The sequence below is a fragment of the Varanus komodoensis genome, unplaced genomic scaffold, assembly GCF_004798865.1.
Source record: "Varanus komodoensis strain SLA01 unplaced genomic scaffold, ASM479886v1 scaffold7_3, whole genome shotgun sequence".
NCBI lineage: Eukaryota > Metazoa > Chordata > Lepidosauria > Squamata > Varanidae > Varanus > Varanus komodoensis.
The window spans coordinates 27515534-27536833 of record NW_025336480.1 but is presented as its reverse complement, the minus strand read 5'-3'; the positions used below and the strand labels follow the sequence as shown (position 1 = coordinate 27536833).

The 21300-nt window shown below is 40.2% G+C and overlaps 1 protein-coding gene across 2 annotated transcripts; it reads right to left on the bottom strand.

The window, feature by feature from the left end:
• Nucleotides 1-1349: 1349 nt before the first annotated feature.
• On the bottom strand, nt 1350-19762 carry TMX4 (thioredoxin related transmembrane protein 4). 2 transcript variants are annotated; one of them, XM_044454466.1, is made up of 8 exons: nt 19484-19760; nt 15332-15447; nt 14829-14874; nt 13119-13247; nt 11431-11476; nt 9761-9862; nt 5051-5108; nt 1350-4925 (listed from the first exon to the last, which is right to left on the bottom strand). In XM_044454466.1, exons 1-8 carry the CDS (start codon nt 19720-19722, stop codon nt 4657-4659), a joined length of 1005 nt encoding a protein of 334 aa, XP_044310401.1. In that variant the 5' UTR covers nt 19723-19760; the 3' UTR covers nt 1350-4656. The 2 variants fall into 2 exon arrangements, with proteins under 2 accessions (XP_044310401.1, XP_044310402.1); XM_044454467.1 differs by lacking the exon at nt 13119-13247 and having other exon boundaries at nt 19484-19762.
• Nucleotides 19763-21300: the final 1538 nt, after the last annotated feature.

Sequence of the window (21300 nt, the reverse complement as noted above, 5' to 3'; positions counted from 1 at the left end):
ATATCAGGGCATTGCTACATGTTATGGGCTATGTGTTAGAGAAAGGCTGGACTAAATGGCAACACTGAGGGGCATAGCCACATTCAAGCATTCAAGCACTGAGGGGCATAGCCACTGTCATTTATCCAGTACACAATTAACTAGCAAGGAGTCCCATTAAACTCAGTGATGGGTTTCTCTGAGTAGTTATGTTTGCCCCATTGGTGTAAACAATTTCACTGGCATGCAACCCGTGGGCTGGAAATACTTGCCAACTGCTTTTGAAGGACTAAGAACTGTAGGCCTTGCAGCAACTTCAACCAAATGGAATTCCTGAAAGTAACGCATCCTATGATAAAGACCATGGGTCCTCAAACTATGGCCTGTGGGCTGAATGTGGCCCACCTCAGAGGTTTTGGACTTGCCGTGCCCACACCCACTGCTGCCTGCCTCACCGCCCGCATGCGTGGTGTGGCAGCAGCTTGCTCACTCCGAAATTGTTTTGGACTCACTTGGAGAAAACAATCTCCACATGAGCAAGCTGCTGCCTTGCCGCGCGCATGCTGCCCCCTCACCAGCCCACACCTGCCACCGGCACCACCTTGCTGGCCCATGCCCACCACCAGCATCTTTCAACTGGCCCCGCTGAAAAAGTTTGAGGACCCCCGATAAAGACCAAAGACTTTAGAAGAGTTCTTTGTGCCTATGGAATCATAATTTATCAGCCCTCAGGAACTGAGGCTGATACTCTGGATCAGGAAGCAAACATAGTATTACCATTTATTCATATGCAGAGATAGCACTGTCAAACACCTGTCTGATTTAAGCAAAAGCTTCCATATGGCCCCAATTGACTAAAATCATAGAAAGGCATTGATACAGTCCAAAGAGGTAATTCAAGAGACTAGCTCCTTGTGTGTGGCCAGTTAGCAAACAAGAAAACATGGCGTAATCCCTTCGGTTGCCTTATATGTTAGGCATATCCTGGGGGAACTGAATTAATTTCTAAACAATCCAGTACACATGAAACTTTCAACTCAACACCTTGCTTTGTTTAGTGACTAAAGGTCTCCTCAAACAGGTAGGGTTAGCCTTGTTGATGCAGCCATCATCATAAAGAGCTTTTTCTTACTATTCTCGATTTAGAATCTTGTTGTGCCAAGCTTCACTGTAAGTAGCACAACTTGCTGTGCAAGCTTTAGATCTGAGGAACCACACTCCAAGCATCTATGTTGGTTTCACACACTGGTTTAAAGAGAAACCTTTGTTTGCTTTAAAAGCTACAAAGAAACTGGATAGTTTGTGTGTTCAACATTTGTACCAATGTAAATGTTTGTATGTTTTTAACACAACTGAATTAAAAGGACACATGACATTTAATAAATATTTTATAGTTAATACAATATCATTTTTAATATAAATCATTTTACATAGAACCATGTCACAAACTAAATTGTTTTCAACTAAACATTCAGAAGCACAATTGATAATATAGCATTTTTGTCCAGAATAATGTTTCAGAATAAGAGTTTGAGCAAACTACTTTGCTTACCCAATACCATTTCTTTTAAACATTGCTAAATGAACTATTCCTCTCCATTTGTTGAAAACTTGGCACCTTTAAAAATTGGACACCCATACCAGCTAACCCTCCGAAGCAACCCTGTGGACCACAGTGCATTTACAGATAATGCTTAATATGATCATAATTTCAACAGCACTTGATCATGTGTAGGTGGGGGATGAAAACTGCCACTTTTAATAATTTGGAATATTCAAGTGTCTTCTTTGTTCTAAAATAACTTAAGCAATATTATGAGTCCCCATATCTGCATGCTAACAAAAAACATTCTGGCAAACTATCTTTTTAGCAAAATGTTGAAGAGATAACGAAATAAGATTTCTCTTACTTCAAAAGAAACAGTCAATAAGGATTGTGCTACATTTCCAAAGCTAATACTGCAAATTGTAACAAACATGAAAATGCATTCATGAGGATGGCAGTGACAAATATTTAGCATTAAGGACTGCCACGGTGAAATCAAGGCAATTTAATTCTGCACCAGTTCACTTGGAACTCATTTCCATTAACTTAAATAGGACTTAGAAGTATGCACGCTTAGTATTACAACCAAACATCGCAATCTCATGGTTGCTAGACAGCCAGATAATTTTTTATATTCCCAGCTATGAGAGTGGAAAATCACTCTGACCTTACAGCCTGGGATATGAGCTCAGATCTCGTACCCAGAGCCAACATGGAAAGTGCCATGCTGGCTGCTTCTCCAAGGTTGTAAATACAACCTCGGGGAAGGGATGGTGGGGGCTTTCCAGGGGGCAGGGTGGGAGGGAGGGGAATAGATCAGCACTGCCAACATACAGGGTATCCTGATGACACCTCAGCATCCTTCCCACCTGCTCCAAAACTCTGCACATAGACAGCTGTGCTTTGCAGACTGTTGCCTCCATGCTCCTCTCCCCCTGTAGAGGTTGCCCATAATCCTCTGTGTTTGTAAGATTATGGGCATTCTAAGAAGATTCTACCCTTAGTGCACCCACACCTCTTAAAGCATCTAGCAAACACTTTCAGTGTTGCCTTGTGTTTCTAGATAATCCTAACATTTTTACTGAATGCTTTTAGTAATTATATGTGTGTAACTGGTCTTGTGACAGAGTAATGTATTAACATTTTATTTATCAGATAAGACTGCAGTTAAGGCAGACTCAAAGCAATTGACTCCTATGTTCCGCCTTTCCTTCTTAAGAACATGGCAGCTTCCAGTGTGCAACTCTTTCATCATGCACCTGAAAAATAAGCTTGGACACACTACCTAAGGCATTATGTTTGGATAGTTACAGAATCAAATCAAGAAGAATGCTTGTTATTACACTGGCAATATGAAAAGTGCACTTTATACAATGGAAGCACTCAAAACATTAAATTTAAATTTCTCAGTGAATCTCTATAACTATGCTCTGCTTTCAAAATTCAGCTGAGATTGTTAATATATTTGCAATAGGTTAAGCATGTGCAGAAGGATATTTCAAATAACTTGAGAATGCATCTTGACAGTAGATTTATTTGAGCAAAATCATCTTCTACTTAGCCAGCTGTAAATTACAAATACAAGACAGCATTTGTGAAGCTTCCATAGCTTAATGCGGCAAAAAATATTTTACCAAATGCTTTAGTTTATAGGTCTCTGTGACAAGAGCCACAAGGGGAGCCTTATGACATTATGCCACACAATGCAAACACGCTGTTCTACTACTGCAATTTAAGCCTATCATTTACCTAACCTTAAACAATTTCCTACCATGGAAACAGGCCACTAACAATGAACTGCCATTTAATTTCCACTCCAGATTCCTCACTCTCCTCTTCAATTCTGCAATCGCTAACAGTAGTAGTAGTAGTAAAAATGGAGATGTTAACCTTGTTTTGAGCTTTTGTTTCACACTGTAAACTTAATTCACCCCGATACACTGAAGATAGCATTTATATGGGGAGAAAAGGAACAATGCTACATTCAAAATATATTTTACAAAGCTATACCATACCAATCAATATATGGGATGTATGAAATCAGTAAACATTCTTAACCATTTATTAACAAATAGCCATCTTTTAACTAAGTCCAACAGCCATCTTTAAGTCAGTCAGACAAACAAACAAACCTAAACATCATAGGTAGTTGCAACACGCTTCGTAAACCCTTTGGGATCAACAGAGTATTTGGTCATCAAGAATAAGTAATCTAGAATTCACTTCAGATATCAGAAATTCTTTTAATTTAGGAATATGTAATCAAGTGCAGTGTTTCCTTTCTTGGCGCTGTGGTAATCCATCTCACGCTGGAATGCATACTGAACATCAACATGAGCAAAACTGCCTTGAGTAACCTGAAGAGCCTCATGCTTTGTTAGCAAGCTAGGAAAAGCAAACTTTAGCTTTCAGACAAGAGGTTGGTCAAATCATATGCTAGCCAGTTATACGCTAACATAGTGAACAATGGGTGTGTATTCTTTTAGAAATTCTTCTTGGGTACAACTCAGCACACCAAAAAGGAAATCTTGTGGCTGGGCTGGAATCCTCATTAAAGATTATAAGATTACACTGCATGTAAACTAGGCAACTGCAGCTAAACATGAGATGTAACATGCAACTGACACACTTTGGCCTTTCAGATACGATGGTACACTGCATGTATTTGCATGTACAGTCCAGTGTGCAGCCTTAATTCTACTGAGGAACTGCTATGGATTTTAACAGATTTTTTTCATTAGTTTTAAACAATAAAGAAAAATGTAAGCATTATTAGATTATGATCAGTTAATGCTTAACACTGAAGCAATGAAAGTTTGCATTTGTGTAAAACGCACATTTCACCTTGCTTATAGCATCACTTAAAAGATAAAGCCTTTCATCAAATCTTGCACTCACTATAAAATAAAATGTGCGTTTGATTGTCATATCGATAAACCTGACATCAAAATTTATACTTCCAAAATGAACTTTAGAAAATACTGGTCCTAAAAAAAAGACAGCCACCTTCTGGCACAATGCATGGGTTTAGCCATAACAGTTTACAGGTCATGTGTTTGGCTTCAGCTGCAATCAAGGAGGGTCCCTGTTGCTTCTTTGGTCCAGATAAAGTACATTCATGGTTAATTGCACTATAGTCCATAAGCCTCCACCTGATTTTTACGTTGCCTTAGAGAGCTCTTTTCTACTTTGTCAGATTCTTGGCACGCCAAGTCATCTTCTGGCTCAGATCCTTCGACTGCAGAGTCATTTGAGGAGTTGTCCTGGGACTCATCTTTTCCATCTTCCTCATCTTTTCCCTCTTTTTCATCTTCTCCATTAGATAAACCCTTTTCTGCAGTTGGCTCTACTACTGCATGTTCTAATATTTCTTCTTCTTCTGTCTTGTCATCACTAGAGGCTAGTGGTACAAACATTGAGAAAACACAGTAATGTTGTATATCAAATTAACGATCCTTATTAACGGTTCTGTTCACAATGGCATGCCACTGAAAACAGAACTTCAACTCTTGATAATACACTTACCAGAAGCTTCTTCATTGGACTTGGGTGGATAAATGCAGTCTGTAAGTAAAACCAGTATCTGGTGGGGGGGGGGGGAGAGAGAGAGAATATAAGCTCCCTAGTTAGAATTAAATCTGTTCATACCTGGAAGTTATCCTTTAAGATATTAGGATTTTGCTCTTCTACACCACAGTGGTATACATCCATAACTTTAGCCAGAGTTATGATGGTCATATCTTTGAGTACAGTTGCAATTTAATCTTAAACAAGTCACACCTATTCAGCTGCTTGAAAGAATTTTAACCATTGCTAAGTATGAACATTATCCTGTGCTGTTACTAGCTCTTACAAACACAGATGGCTCAGTTTGCACACAGAATGGCATACTTTGGCCAAGTTGGTTCAAACTTCCCTTAAGTTAGCTAGTACCAAATTTTCCAGCTGAAATGTTTTAAGAATTTAGGCTCGAATCAGTTCTATATTCACCCCTGGTGATAGATAAGCAGAGAGGCATCAGATTGCAGTATTCAGTTCCCAACTTACTTTCTTTTACCCATATACCTTAATTTTGTTTTAAAAGTTCAAGCTTTTACACTGGCTCTTTGGATAAAAAGAGGAACAGCTACAAAAGGTACAAGGATTGTCCTTTCTAGTTTTATAGTTAGTTTCAATAATAGTTTTTAACCAATTAATTTTTTCATGTATGGATGTTATCCTCAAAGATGTTCAAAATTAAAAGGTTCTGCAGAGGCGATCAGCCATGTTTTTACAAGCCTGTTCAGTGAGGGCCTAGCAGTGTGAAACTTGTGCACATAATGTTCCTCTCCACACTGTTGCCAACTGCAGCACCCCAAAACACCCCAATAGTAGTTGGCCAGAGGAAGGCCACATAGTAAAAACATCAGTTATACTGTCCCAGAAGGGAGGGCGGATAAGAACAAAATGAACTTTGTGTAACCCACTGCTAACACACTAGCCTGACCTCGAATCAAAGGGACAGTGGAAACTGGTTCTAGCTGCCATGAAAGTTGCAAATGTGCAGGGAGTAAGAACATGGCAAGCCTGTGTGAATCTCAAGCAGATAAGAAATAGACATGGGAAATGTCTAGTCCTTGACAGAAGAAAAGATTATTTGAAGCTAACAGCAGTGGGGTGTATTGATGCATTAGAAGTGTATTAGGTGACCTAACTGGTTACCTAGGATATAAAATGCATGCACCAGGGTGCAACTTTTGAGAAACTGCTTTGGGCTGAATGTACCCTTTTGTTTCCCTTTATTCTATAGTGCACTAGAATAAAGCTGCTTTTGGCTCTAAGTCTCGTCTCAGGCTCCTTTTGACTCGGGTCTGGGGTCCACCCAGGTTTGCCCTAGCTGTTGACTGGCTGAGTTCAGTAACAACACAAAGGAGGCATAGGGAATAGACTTTGCTGGAAGGTTTCTTAAGTCCATGACAGGTTCATTTACGAGAAGCTGGTCTGAGAGCCATCGGGAGGAGGAAAAAAACAAAACTGAAGGAGCCTGATTAGTCTAACTAATGTTATTCGCTTTTAGCCTAACAAACGCCATTTGCTTTCTGTATAACTGCTTGCTTTGGAGAGGAAAAAGGGAAGGCAAAAGAATGTTGATAAAGAGGCAGTGAGTGAGACCCCCCACGCAAGGACTGACACGCAGTGATCACGCTCCACCTGGACGCAGATAAGGGGCCTGCACGAGGCCAGGCACGCAGTGGACATGTAGACCCCGCAAGGGGATTGGGTAAAGGGTCAGGCGGACCCTCAGAGGGGATTGGGTGAGGGAACAATGGGGGTGAGATTAAATGGAAAAAGAGAGGAAAAGCAGGAATTTGTGGGTGTGTTGCTGCCTGCCTGCGTGTAGGAGCAGACACCCGGTGGCTTTGCTCAGCTGAATAAAGAAACTGAGCGAATCTCCACCTGTCTGAACCTTATTGGCACTTGGTTTAGCTGGTCTGTAAGTCACCTGGCTAGCAGGGACATCAAAACAGTGAGGGGAAAAAAGTAGGGGATTTTTTTTAATACCTTCATGAGATAAATTAAAAATGGGTAGAAAAACCTGACTGAAAAGATTAAATAGAGGTGGGCTTAGAGATCAAGAAAGTGTAAGAAAATTATATGAGAAATGTTGAGGAAAGCTGAGGTAATCGTATAGCTAGAGAGGCATTGCAAACGGTGGCTGAAAGCAAACTGAGAAAATGGCAGGAACCCACCTACTCAAGTAATGGAAAAGGGGTGGGGCTCCCGCCAGAACAGTCTAAGCTTAGCTGGAGGAATCTTCCTGACTGAGGCCCTGCGCAGGCGCAGCACCCATATGTGTGATGCACAGCGATCACGATGAAGAACAGAGGTTCTGCAGGTAATGGTATCCATTAAATACCGATCTTCAAAGTTGAAGTTACTCAGTAGCATTTTAACTTCTAACATTTCAATTACAGGCAATTAATTTTCTTGAATACCAAGCAGTCACTTCTCTGTTATCTTAACCAATATATTAGATTAATTTAGAATAATCTTATGCGGAAAAAATGCCTGCTATACATCTCAATCCTTATTATCAAGAAGTTTAAAATACAGCCCACTGATGGAATTGTTCTGAAGTCATACCTCGTTTCAATTCTTGATAGGAAGTCTTTGCATTCAAAGTCTTTGGCCATCCATAAGCAAAACAAGGTATGAATTAGGATATCTAGTCTGCAGTTCAAATGTACATTACTTCAAAAAATGAACTGGCAAAGCTACCTTAGGTAAGTAAATCCTTCTCTGCTTCAACCCGCTGTCTACAATATAAGGTAATACTCCAGACCTATCTTACAGGTTGTTATAAGGATTATAACGAAGTATTACATGTTAATCAACTATGAATACCCCAAACCACTATATAAATACTGTGGCTGAATTCAGTTGCAAGTCTAACCCATGGTTAGTGGAACAAGAATGTTCAAGCCCCAGGCTCACATATCTCCCACCCCTCTCATGCAATGAAAGCTTGTTTAAAACTTCCTGTCACTTCCCGTCCCACAGAGATATTCTCCTTTTTGTCAGGCCTTCAGAGCTGTACATACCATTAAGTGCACAAAAATGAGATAAGATTAAGCACAGCCGAACAAAAAATAGATCAAGTAAGGTTAGCCTTCCAGCTCCTCACTGAATTAGACAGACCAGCTTCCTCAACAGTAATGAAACATTAACACTTGCAAAAAGCAGTTTACAATATTTTGGACAAAAATATGGGATGCCTAAAAGAATGAAGGAGCTTAACATTAAATCAAATATATTTATATGACATAGACTAAAGGAGATAGTGATTGAAATTACTTACAATAAGAGAAAATGCCACAAGAAACCCAGGAGATGTTTATTTGTGCATAGTACAAGAACTAAATGTTAATCAAACTAAGTGAAGTTTAACTGGATCCAACATTAGGATTTCATTTTAACAAAAGGGATTTTAGTGTATACACGATGAAATGAACCTACAAAGAGTAAAAGGGAATAAAGCTAGTCAGCTATCCCTCATAGCCCTAGTTAAGTTGCCAGGACATGTTCAAACTATCCAGCGGTGAGCTGGGGAGGGTGTGTGTACATCTTCAATCAGGTACTGGATCTTTTTATGGTTAAATCATTTAAAAAGTGTTTTTTCTGTATGTGTGTCTGTGTGCTGTCTTTATATGTTTATAGGTTGATTGCTTTATGGTATATTTAATATTTTTATTTATGTAAACTGCTTAGAGAGGTTTTGCTATTGGGCAGTACATTAATGAAATGGAATTGTTCCCATAAGATTGTATAAAGCCCCCCTGAACAATGCATGATAAAGTGCCAAGCAGTTTCCTGGACTGCTTTTCTGCCTACCTTAAACTATTTCTTGAAGGGTTATTCAGATTTATGGTATTATAAAGGGGTTTGCAATCCACAAACTAATTAGACTGCACTCTTATGTTTACTAGCAAGCAAGCCCAAATATACTCAGTAGAACTTCTGAGAACATGTACAGGATTGGACTGATGGATGTCAATCAGTAGTCTAGCCTGGAGCTGTCCCTTCTGATTTGATTAGAATCTTATTTGATGGAAAAGAGCCTCAGGCTTGTGCCCAGCCAGCATCTGCATTTGCCCTTCTGGCCTTTCCTGTGTCATAATGGGCTGGGTACATAAAAGCAAGCCACTGGGATGTGTGTCTTACTCTCTTAATAGGAGTGAGGATCTTCTACTCCTTCCCATGCCCACTAGGCTGCTCTTCCTTGACCCCTTTTCCCTCTACATGCAAATGTCAGCATGCATCTCCCATGCAACTTATTTGGTGTGATGAATGTCTGATAAAAGGAGTCCCTTAGGGTGCAATCCTGTACAAGTTTAAACAGAGAAATGGCCTGCAACTCACACCATCCCCCCCTGCATGGGAGTTAACTGTTACATAACCATGAGTGAACTAATTACAAACATCCAGACATTTACAGGTTACCCAATGCCAACCTGAGTACAAGGCAATCATCAAAGGCCAATAATAATTTATTACAGCACTGCCTGTTACCACCACTGAGTTAGAATTAAATAAAATAATTTAATTAAATTATTTAAATTAAATTAAATTAAATTAAATTAAATTCAAGAGCCAAGAGCAGTACTGGAGTTTACATGAAGATTTTAGAGCTACTGTATTATCTACAGTAAAAATTCTCTATACCTCTCTTTTTCAGGATAAAAATGTCATTCTTACCAGACCCAGTATCAGACCAATCAATATGGTGGCTAATACAAAAACTGCATAAGAGCCCCAAATGGGCAATCCAAGTGCGCCAGTTAAGTAGTCATGAATTTGCTGTAAAGGAGACAAATAGACAGCTTCAGCTGAAATGGTAATTGGAAGGTCTCTAATGACTACTTAAAGAAATAACATTCAGATGCTCATAATATATATTAAGACAAAGAGTCTTGAGGCACCTTAAAGATTAACACTTATGCTATAGATTTTTGGGGCCTACCAAAAATCTACTACTAAATACTGTCACATGCATGAAGTATTCTCCTGAGTTACAGTTTATACCAGGGGTCTCAAACTCGCAGCCTGTGGGACGATATTTTGTGGTCCCCACTTGATATCAAAGTTTAGTGATAGTGCGGCCCGCGCGTTTTTCTCACACGCACCTGTGTGAGTCGTTACTCTGGGCGCAATGTTCCCTCTAAGCTGCGTGCCGGGACGGGCGGGGCACGGGGGGGGGGCTGCAGCCTTCAAAGTGCCAGTGGCGCCCGGGCCAGCCTCCAGGCCGGCCGCAGGATGTGCGGCCCACCAGCACCACGGTGGAATACTTGATGCAGCCCAGCCTCACCCAGACTCTACTTCCAGCAGCCCCCAGGTAAGTTGAGTTTGGGATCCCTGGTTTATACACAGATGATGATTGTAAATGGTGAGGTGGGAGGGAAATGAAATGTGGAAAGTACAGACACTGACAGAGACATTAACAATGGCTATACACAAAGCAGTTGTTACTGATAACATAAATATCCTGGCAATGGGGAAGCCAATTAAGACATGATTAAAGAAAAACCCTTTATCCCAATTCAAGTCAAGGAAACAAAACTGAACATTTTGGTAGACCGTAACTCATCAGTCTTTTGTTCCATCTTTACGTTGACCTTTGCTTGTTTAATAAAAGTGAATTTAAAATCAGTGATACAGGGTCCTGAGAGTCTGAAATGTTCTCCCATTTTTATTTAAATATTGCCATTTCTGAAGGCACAACTGTGCTCATTTACTCTGCAACAGACTAAAATATTTCAGAAGAAACTAACCAGAAGATCATACAATTTTTATTCATAGTGGTTTGTGGCAGATTCACTTGAGTTGCACTAAACATAAATATCTATCCACTGTAAACTGAAAACTATCATTCCATATAATATACTATGGGTGTAGAGTGGAGTTAGTTGGCATCTCTGATGTGAACAAACTAAACAGTTGTTCCAACATGGCACTCTCAAGGTATTCTGGATTACAGATCTCATCATCTCTGGCCATCTGCCATACTGACTGAAACCGATTGAAGCTGTAGTCCAAAACATCTGGGGAAGGATGCCTTACGGATATCTTCAATTGTCTACAGGCAACAATTACCCCAATGCTTACGAATTTTCATTGATACGCATAAGCACATAGAACACATAGAATCGAGTTCTGAGAAGTACACCAATATTTCTATGTGCTGGAAGGCAATTTCTATGTGTTTCATTTTATCATCCTGAAACTCTTATTTATACTCTTAAATAGCTTGCATTTGTGCTAAAGTTATCTTATAGAATTAGTGAGGAACAGCAGAGCATTTCAAAAGTGTTCTTGTAAGCATCATGCATAAAGCTTTTGCATATGACTTAAACATACAGTTTACTCACCCTGATCCAACCAGAGAAATGGAAGAGTCCTGCCATTCCATGCATCCTAACAAGGAATAAACATCTAGTTTATTTCATATATAAATGCAGAAATTTATACAGAGAGAGAATGAGAGAGAGTCTGGATTACAAATGGGTTCCATTCCTGAGAACATCTTTAAGTCAAATGTGTATCTTAATCGGATCAAGTGCATACAGGTCGTATTTAGCATGAGTAAGCCAAATGTTTGTCTTAGTGTGTGTGTATATTACCTTTCCATGCATATAAAACACTTAAACACTTCCATGTACAGATGGTCCTCCACATTCGCATGGGTTAGGGGCTCAAGACCTCTGTGAAAGTGGAAAAACCATGACTATCTCTTATCCACCCCCTCTGCCCCCAAACCTTAACACTTAATCATATGTGCACTAGATTGCTTCTCCCTCCCTCTCTCAGACCTTGGTCTGATCCAGCAGGGCCCCTCTTCATTTATTACATCCTTATTTCTTATTCCCTGCCCTCCCTTTCACTCATCAGGGCCTCCGCTTTGCACCAAGGAAACCTCTCTGGATGGGTGGGGCAAGAAGTTATGCTTCAGTAATCCTCCCCCTTTACCCCCCTCCCCCCCAGGGTGATGATTTTCCACAGTTGCACATAGAAACTAGTTTGTTTTTGTTACAACAAACCATTTCTCTTTAACTTGCATCTTTTAATAGGCTTTATGGCAGTTTGTTGGTAAGTAGGGCTGTTTGTAACCCAGGGACTGCCCATGAATGTGTGTATAGTTTATATATAAATTCATATATTGAAATATTTAAAGCTCAAAAAATTAAGAGTTCTCATATGTTCTATGGATATTAAATCACTAATCATGCTTAATATACTGTGCAATCACCCTTCCTCATTCATGGAATATTATGGGTGTTTCAGACACAGCCTTCTGTTTATAACCCTCCTGTTTTCCCATGGTTTCTACTACCACTTTTCGTTCCACAAAAACTCCATTAGGGAAGCAAGGACAAGATACTTGCACAATGTATTTTAACTGGTGGGACTAAGAGGCCCCCATCTAGAAACACCTATGTTCTAAATACCAGACTTGATTATACATTATATGTTCATGAGCTTCTAACAGAAGTTTCTTGTCTGTGAACACTGTTTCATACATTATAATTCTTCAAAAAAATGCAATCTACAAACAGTTTCTCATGTCTTCAGAAAGATAGCAACTTCATATGGCATTATTCATGAATACTCTTATCATATTTAATCATCAAGAACTGATATGCTTTGGCTGAGATTAATGTTTCGATGCTACTGCCCAAACTGGGAAATTCATGCTTAAATCTCCCTCCCACCCTCTAATCTCTAATGCTGTTTAGCTATTCCTTATATCAGAAGAACTACACACACCATACCACTGGTAGGCAATAAATAGGGCAATAAAAATGCACAGTTCCATAGTAAGTCATTCTGAATCAGCTTTCCCTAACATGGTATCCTCCAAATGGACCTCCAGCATCCCTAACCATTGGCCATATTGGCTGAGACAGATGGAAACTGATGCTTAAAACATTCAGTGGTCTGACTGGGGAAGGGTGTCTTAAATATGGAGTGAATTAAATCAACAGTTGCTGTTTCTGGCTATGTCACATTTAACATGGCATTAATTCCAGCCGAAGAGAAGATACCATAATGTAATTACACTATAGATGATGGGGACTTCCATCCTGCCACAGGTTCTACAGCTTCCCACTTTTTCTCCAGAATATAGCCCTGTAGATCCTCCAGTGTCCTTGAGCCGCGGTATCTGCGGAAAACTCCATCCTTTGCACTGAAAACAGATATTGGTATAGTTATATTGTGGGGTTTAAATGTGAATTACCTCATTACTGTTTGCAGAAGGAAATGCCATGCTGTGGCATGGGTATTGCTTGCAGTTTCTAAGTATGATCTCAAGAAGAGAGAGCAGAGAAACAAGTCTCCTTATGTACACTACCCTTCTCTGCACCCTCTCTATGAATTCTAATATGAAGAGATGGAAGTGCTCCTGCAAAGCTTTCTTGCTATGCATCCACCACCATAGGATAGTGAGAGGGTCAGGACTAACTCCATATTTTCTTATAAAAACTCAATCATCTTTCACCCAGTCCATACCCAAACTGAATTTGGATACTAGGTATATCCTGTCCCTATGTAGTCCTAATGTAGATACTAGGGACAGTTATTGTGTGTTGTCCTAATGTAATTTCTTGCCCATTTTTCAGACTAGTCAAGGAATTTAACAAATAAATCTCACAGGGATCCAATTGCTACAATCGTAATACCTTGCAGGAAGAATCCCCTTGTAACTCCAGTGACAGGTGGCTCTTCCTTCACTGTACTATGCTGCATGAACTTATTTGGCCTCATATCCTCTCACTTATTTCTTTCAAAAGGATTATGTTGTTTTCTGTCTCAAACTGAAGCATGATTATCTCTTGAACAACATACAAAAAATAGAATCCTTCTGAATCTAAAAACATAACTATTGACGCAAAGCACTGGCTGTAGTTTCACGAATCTACCCAAAGTATTAACTATAAGTTGTTGCACGAAGACAATGACTAGGTTCTGATAATACATCATGGCTTGTTGTTTGTTATTAAAGGTATGAGAAACTGCAACACACCAGGGAGGTAGGATGCACATGTTGTGAGAGCCTGGTGAGCAAGGGTTATGTGAGGGTCGAACAACCCCTTTGCTGCTCCTTAAATCACCTTTGACCCATAGTGTTCCTATGAATGACAGAACTCCAAAATATTCTGTCCTTGACTGCCATGCTCAGCTCCAGGAAACTCAAAGCTGTTGCTTCCTGTACGGAATCTAGTCATTTTTGGTCGTCTTTTTCTTCTTTTGCCTTTGGCTTTCCCAAGCATTACTGCCTTCTCCACTGACTCTTGCCTTCTTATAATGTTCCCAAATTGCAACAGTTTCAGTTCTGATCTAGGACCCATTTGTTTGTCTTTCTGTCAGTCCAGGGTATTCAAAAGCTCTCCTCCAGTAAAATAAGCCTTTCATAACCCATAAACACACCCTTCCAAGGTCTGCATGATACTGCAACTCCCAAACAGGGGCTGCATATTAAAAATGGTGGTCAAGTGTGCTTCAAACACACAACAACCTCACTATGGTTTAAATAATATGTCATGATAAATAATGGGTGAAATAATCCATGATAAGCTGTCGTCTTGTGTGAACAGTGTTGTTATCTCAGTTTGCTAAGTTCTTCAAAATGTTACTACTTAGACTGATATAGCAACCAGGCTTTTTTTCTTTGATGCTGTTACGTATTTCATTATCACAATACCTGTCCCATAGCCAGCACACACATACAATAGCAAAAAAATCTCACTTCAAGTCATGAGATACTTACTGATAAATAGTGGGAAGTGTAGTGACAAAAAATCGACCGCTTACACCTAGGGAATGAAGAGGGGGAATGAAGAGGAGTGCCTTTAAATAAATTAATTTGCTTTTCCAGACATACTCTCCAACACCCACACAAGCAAGCACAACTTTATAATGAATAAATTTTAAAATAAGACCACTTTCTTATATCTGGAACTAGTTCCCAAAACTGATGGTCCATTTATTTCTAGGCTGTTGAGCACAGCTTAAGTGCCAAGACGCACAACACCAGTACAGTAAGAGCAACAACTAGAAGCTAGTGAAAATTATTAGGAGTTTCTTAGCCACCCCTGCTCCCAGTTCAGCTTTTGATGTACAAAGAAGGTTTCACTATGGCAATATTTACAGTTGCCTGCAGCATAAAAAGATAAAAGATAAACAAATACACCAAGATAGTCACAGGAGGTATATTATACTCTTCCTCCATTATTCACTGGTTGTCCATTAAAAAAACTAATATTTACTCACCTGGTTCTTCAGTGACATCAACCTTGCCCACATTGAGTTCAAGATCTTCGCTATTTCTTGCAAAAGCCTCCCATACAGATTCCATCTGCTGACATGCAGGACACCAAGGGGCATAGCTAAAGAAAATGACAGTGTGATGTAAGTGTAACATGTACTTCCTTATCTGATAAGTCTGTAGCATTTCATTTATTCAAGTTTCCCCTATAATCAAAGCTCCCTACATGACTTACATAATAAAAAATAAATAGAACAAAACCAATTATAAATAAGTTACTTTTAAAAAAAAACCCAGCAACCATTTAGTATTGAAATGAAGGAAGAAAGTTCTCCATCAAGAAAGTGTAGTTTCCTGAGCAATTTCAGTATTACTTCTGCCACATTACTTTCAGACTGATTATAGTGTTCTGTATATGGGACTGCCCTTAAAACAGAACTTCAGCTGCCATAAAATACTGATTTGAAGTTGCTTCCTGACCTTATAGATGCTATTCCCCATTTATTTCCAGGCTCATTTTAAAGTGCTGCTGATGACCTTTAAAAGTGCAATCCTGTGAGTAGTGAGACAGAGAAAAGGCCTACAACTTCTGGCAGGCCTTAGCAAGTCATGCGGTTAGGTCCTGCTGGGAGTTGGAGGACTTTATTCTGTTGAAACATGCATAGGGTTACACCCTCAATGGGAAAGTATGAAGTTAACTTAGAAGCGCCTTATTCCCATATGAACCTGCCTGGCCTGTAAGATCAGCCTTGAAGGCCCTGCTCTCTATATCATCCATATACAACTACAAAGTGCCAAGATTGCACCTTGAAGGTTGTGCCAACACTATGTATTCCTTCCTGGTGGATACCTACAGGGATCCATCTTTACCCATTCTCAGAAAATTAGTAATGACCTTTTTATGCCATTTGATTTCTAATGTTATATATATCCTACATATTGTAATTTTAAGTGCTGCTGTGTAAGTGTGCCAATTGCTACTGATTCTATAAAACTTAAGATGTGTTTCATTGCATTTTATTTTTTTTAACAGAGACAACTTTATCTGCCTTGATAGAGAAATGATATATAACAAACTAAATAAGTTTCTAAAAGTTGCAGCTTATCTTACTCTCTCCCCTCTCCCTCACTTATAATGCACATGGACCCCATATCATGCCAGACATTTTTAATAAAAGAAAAAATGCAAAATAGATTCCCCTATCAGAAACCAGCATTGAAGACAACTAAATATTTCTCATCCAGATACCAAGATGACCCAGCACTTAAGACTTTCCTCCTGCCCCCAAATGTGCAGAACACCTGCAGGCATTGTTTGACCATCTCAGGTTTATTACTAGCACCCCCTCCCCACAAAAACCACCCAAGTCACCTGCTAGCTTTACCTTGTACTTTCATAGAATCTTAAAGGGGGAAAAAAAAACATAAGCTCCAACCCTACTCTGTTCCACCAAGAATAATTCATATAAAGCATATTCACTTTTTAAGAAAAGAAATACAACTTTCTTAGGAGGAAAGGACAAGTTATAAAGGAAAGCATCTTTCTAGTAAAATTTATAATTCAGGCCTCAGCTCCATGTTATAAAGGACAGAGCTGTTTATCTTCTCATTAACATGGAGCTGAATACTGCATTATGTGCTTCAGGAAGGGTAGGGTGAAGCGGGACCTGGGAAACAAGCAAAAGTGCAGCATACATTATCTCAACTACACATTGTCAGAGAGCTACATTTATTATTATTACATTGCATTGACCTGTATCTCCCCATAACATAATTTGACCAAACACAACTATGCTGTGTTCTATTAACAGGGGTTTCTACTTTGGAAGAGATGCTTGAGGGTGTCTCTCTGCACCTAAAGAGGAGCTGAAATTTCCAGTCTCATCAAGGCTGACCTTCACCCATAGTTAACCATATTGTATCAACAGCAATCACTCTGATTAGGTAGGAATGCCACAATGGCAGGCAAGTCCTTGTTTGTAAAGAGCATGTGCCATCTAGTTTAACAGAGCATATCTGCTAAGGAAATGCACATCTACTCAGAAGTAAGCTACACTGAGCTCAACAAATGTCAGGCATGACATTTACAAACCTATAATGAGTTAAGAGCATTTGCAGGTTTAATTTCATTATTTGAGAAACATACATCGGCTAGTTGTCCAAGGAACATTTGTCACTTGATACTAAAGATGAAACTCACATACTTTGGCCACCTAATGAGAAGGAACAACTTATTAGAAAAGTCCCTGATGCTTGGAACAATCGACGGCAGAGGATAAAGTGGCTAGATGGAGTCACTAGGGCAGTGGGTGTGAGCTTGAGTGGACTCCGAGAGATGGTAGAGGACAGGAGAGCCTGGAGGAATGTTGTCCATGGGGTCATAATGGGTCGGGCATGACTTTGCGACTAACAAAAATATGTCTTTAAAGAACATCCCCTATCTTAACATTTCAGTTCCAGAGTACTGGTTGTAGCTCTTGAAAACAACTTAAATTAGCAAGGCTATTCTCTTTCTGTACCAATGCCCATAATTTCAAGACTTGCCTTAATTGTCTGGAATTGTATGTTCTTCATTTGCAGTTTGTCTTTTGTTTTCTAACAAAATTATTAACAGGTGTCATTGCCAACCCATAGAGCAAAGCTACTTTCTAATCATTAAGCAGGAAAAGGAAATTATGCTGCTGGATAAAGGCCAAGGTTAGCAAATACCTGAATAGTACATTAGGAATCCCTACTGAACTCCTAAAGGCCAATTATTCTGTTTTGATGCAATAATATAAAAAGTAATTAAGGAAATACTACACCTTACAACTAGGAACATGCCTGTCAACACTCTTACTCTCTTTGTGTGCAAAATAAACTAAGGGGAGTTCAAGTATACCAAAGGATTGCTGACATTTAATACCACCTTTTGTGTTGTACCAACTTTCCAGGAATAAATGCATTGCTAACCAAACTTCTACAGCAGCCTTTGCTATAAGCCTAGGATTCCGATCACAGGCACTTTCAGCAATGTTAAATTCATATCTGGCCAGGCTAATTAGGTTTGGTTCATAGTCCTTGATGCAAAGACACTATGATATTGGAGATTCTGCATATCTTCAATACTCACAGACCATTATACTTGAAGATCTGTGTCAAAACAATAGTTGCCTCTTGGGTAGAAAACATCCACACAACCAGTGTGGATGCACGGGAGCCTTTTTCATTTACATCGCAGCAGATCTTTATCTGAAAATGTGTTTGGTTGGGACAATTTTTTAACCTGAAAACTTATTTACATAGCCTTCCATTTTTGACAGTGTTACAGAACTTCCATAGTTCTTGATGATTAAAACATAACAAGCATCTTACTGAAAATCTATTAATAAAATGGCCCAACTGAAGCATGCAAAGTCTGCCATTGGCACATTTTCAATATTATCTGTGACTCTGCTGCTTGAAGGGAGACTTATCACATTATTCACTCTTGATGTCCAACAAAGGAATAACAGTGATACACTGAAGGATTGCCCACACCCAAAAAACCCAACACATCTAAAGTGCCTTTGAATAAAGGCTATCAGAGGTCCAAATATCGTTACACCTGAAGTACAAGTAGAAGGCAAAACATGGTTTCCTTTTCTTCTCTGAAGTCAAAAGCTTTCAGAAAGCAAAAGCAGTAGCTGTGTCAGAGTACTAGATGAGGAACAGATGCACACACAAATCATGTCATGTGAATCAAGTATTTTATCAGCAAATACTAGTGACTAATAGCCACAATCAGTAACACAAATAAAGCCAGGAAAAGCCGCAGCCACTCCCAAGATTTGGGGAGAGTTCAGAGTTTCTCCACAATGCAGAACTTACTCTTTTGGCTCTCACAATTCTGTACCAATTCATGCACATAGCACGCACCCCCCCATGCACTTTTACTTATTTTCATGCATATTATTCCTTTCAAATAAAAAGCATCGAATTTACGTCTAAATGGTGGAGAGAGGACATCAGATGCAGCCTCCCTCTTTTTCTCTCCTTTCCTTCTCAGACAAAAATACGGGCGGAAACTTCTGACTGCTTGGAGCTTCACAGTGCCGAACCCCTTAAAGCAGACTCCTTTAAAGCCGGCTGCACCAGCACCAAAGCCCCCGCACGAGGGCTTGGCCGGGCCTACTCACAATTCCACCATCCACTGGCCCTGCAGCAGGAGGCTCCAGTTGGTGCCGCTCAGCTCCCACACTCGGCTCTCCGCCGCCTCGGGTTCCGGAGGAGCCGACGCCGCAGCAAGAGACGCCCAGGCGGCGGCTGCAGCAGCTCCCCACAGCATCAGCAGCGGAGCTGTCACCCGATTCCGCCGCTTACTCTCCCAACCAGGCGGCTTCGCGTCCGCCCCACTTTGAAGAAGAGCCGCCGCCATCTTGGGAGACCAGGAAAAGGAATGTTTAAGAAAAAAAAGAGTGCGAGAGGGAGAAAGGTGAGAGTTCCGTGATCACCACACAGCAGCCCTCTCTTCCGGTTCCCCATGTGGTGGCTTCCGCCATATGCGGGGACACGTGGAGAGGAGGAGTTATGTAGCTATTATTGCGGTTCTGTGCCGTCAAGTCGTCAGCAATGGCATGGCAACCCTAGTAACGACAGCCCTCAAAAAGGTCCTGTCCACGACAGCTCCGTTCAATTCACCCAAGTTAAAAGCTGTGGCTTCTTTTATGGATTCAATCAACTTCATCGATTTCCGACTTCTGGCGACCCCAGTTCAGCTGTATCAGAGTTGGCTGGTATTAATCCATCTAACATCTCACAAAATTGTGTGCTCGCTTTCCAGTGCTCCAGAACTTATGACTGCTGTTCATATGTTGCTTTTTTGCAAGAGTTAATATGAGGCATTTGAAATGAAAAGCAGGTTTCCTGTGTTAAAAAGCAACACATCTGATAACTGTATTATGCACAATTCATAAAATTAAAAAAAAGGATGCCTTCTGAATTTCTGCCTTTAAAAGTGTGAGACCACAAATCTTGCCACAGTGTTTTTCTTTAACCCTATATAGCTTAGTCTATATACTCTTGGATAAAGGACATGATTCAAAGTGGGCAGAGATAATTGTTGTTAGTTGCAAACTTTCATCTTCAGGATCTGGCCTTCTAAAGAGCAGTCAGGGTTGATCTCCTCTAGGACTGACCAGTTTGATCACCTTGCGGTCCAGGGGACTCGCAGGAGTCTCCTCCAGCACAACAATTCAAAGGCCTCAATCCTTTGGCGCTCAGCCTTTCTTATGGCCAGCTTTCACAGCCATACATTGCAACTGGGAAAACCATAGCCTTGACTATGCACACTTTTGTTGGCAGGGTGATGTCTCTGCTTTTTAGTATGCTGTCTAGATTTCCCATAGCTTTCCTCCCCAGGAGCAAGCATCTTTTAATTTCTTGGCTGCAGTCCCCGTCTGCGGTGATCTTGGAGCACAGGAAAATAAAATCTGTCACTACCTCAATTTCTTCCCCATCTATTTGCCAGGAAGTGAGAGGACCGGATGCCATGATCTTAGTCTTCTTAATGTTTCAAGCCAACTTTTGCACTCTCCTCCTTTACCCACATCAAGAGTTCCTCTTCACTTTCTGCCATGAGAGTGGTATCATCTGCATATCTGAGGTTGTTGATATTTCTCCCAGCAATCTTAATTCCAACTGGTGATTCATCTAGCCCCGCCTTTCTCACAATGTGCTCTGCATATTAGTTAAATAGGCAGGGTGACAGTATACAGCCTTGCGGAACTCCTTCCTCAATTTTGAACCAATCGGTGGTTCCATCTCCAGTTCTCACTGTTGCTTCTTGATCTGCATATAGGTTTCTCAAAAGACAAATAAGATGGTCTGGTACTCCCATCTCTTTAAGAACTTGCCACAATTTGTTGTGATCCACACAATCAAAGGCTTTAGCATAGTCAATGAAGCAGAAGTAGATGTTTTTCTGGAACTCCCTAGCTTTCTCCATGATCCAGCA

Coding starts and splice junctions, on each gene's coding strand:
- TMX4 (XM_044454466.1), bottom strand. CDS start 19,722: ATGGCGGCGGCTCTTCTTCAAAGTGGGGCGGACGCGAAGCCGCCTGGT. Junction 9,863..11,430: donor ATTTCTCTGGTTGGATCAGG/GTGAGTAAACTG, acceptor TCTCCTTTACAG/CAAATTCATGACTACTTAAC. Junction 5,109..9,760: donor TTGGTCTGATACTGGGTCTG/GTAAGAATGACA, acceptor CCCCCCCACCAG/ATACTGGTTTTACTTACAGA.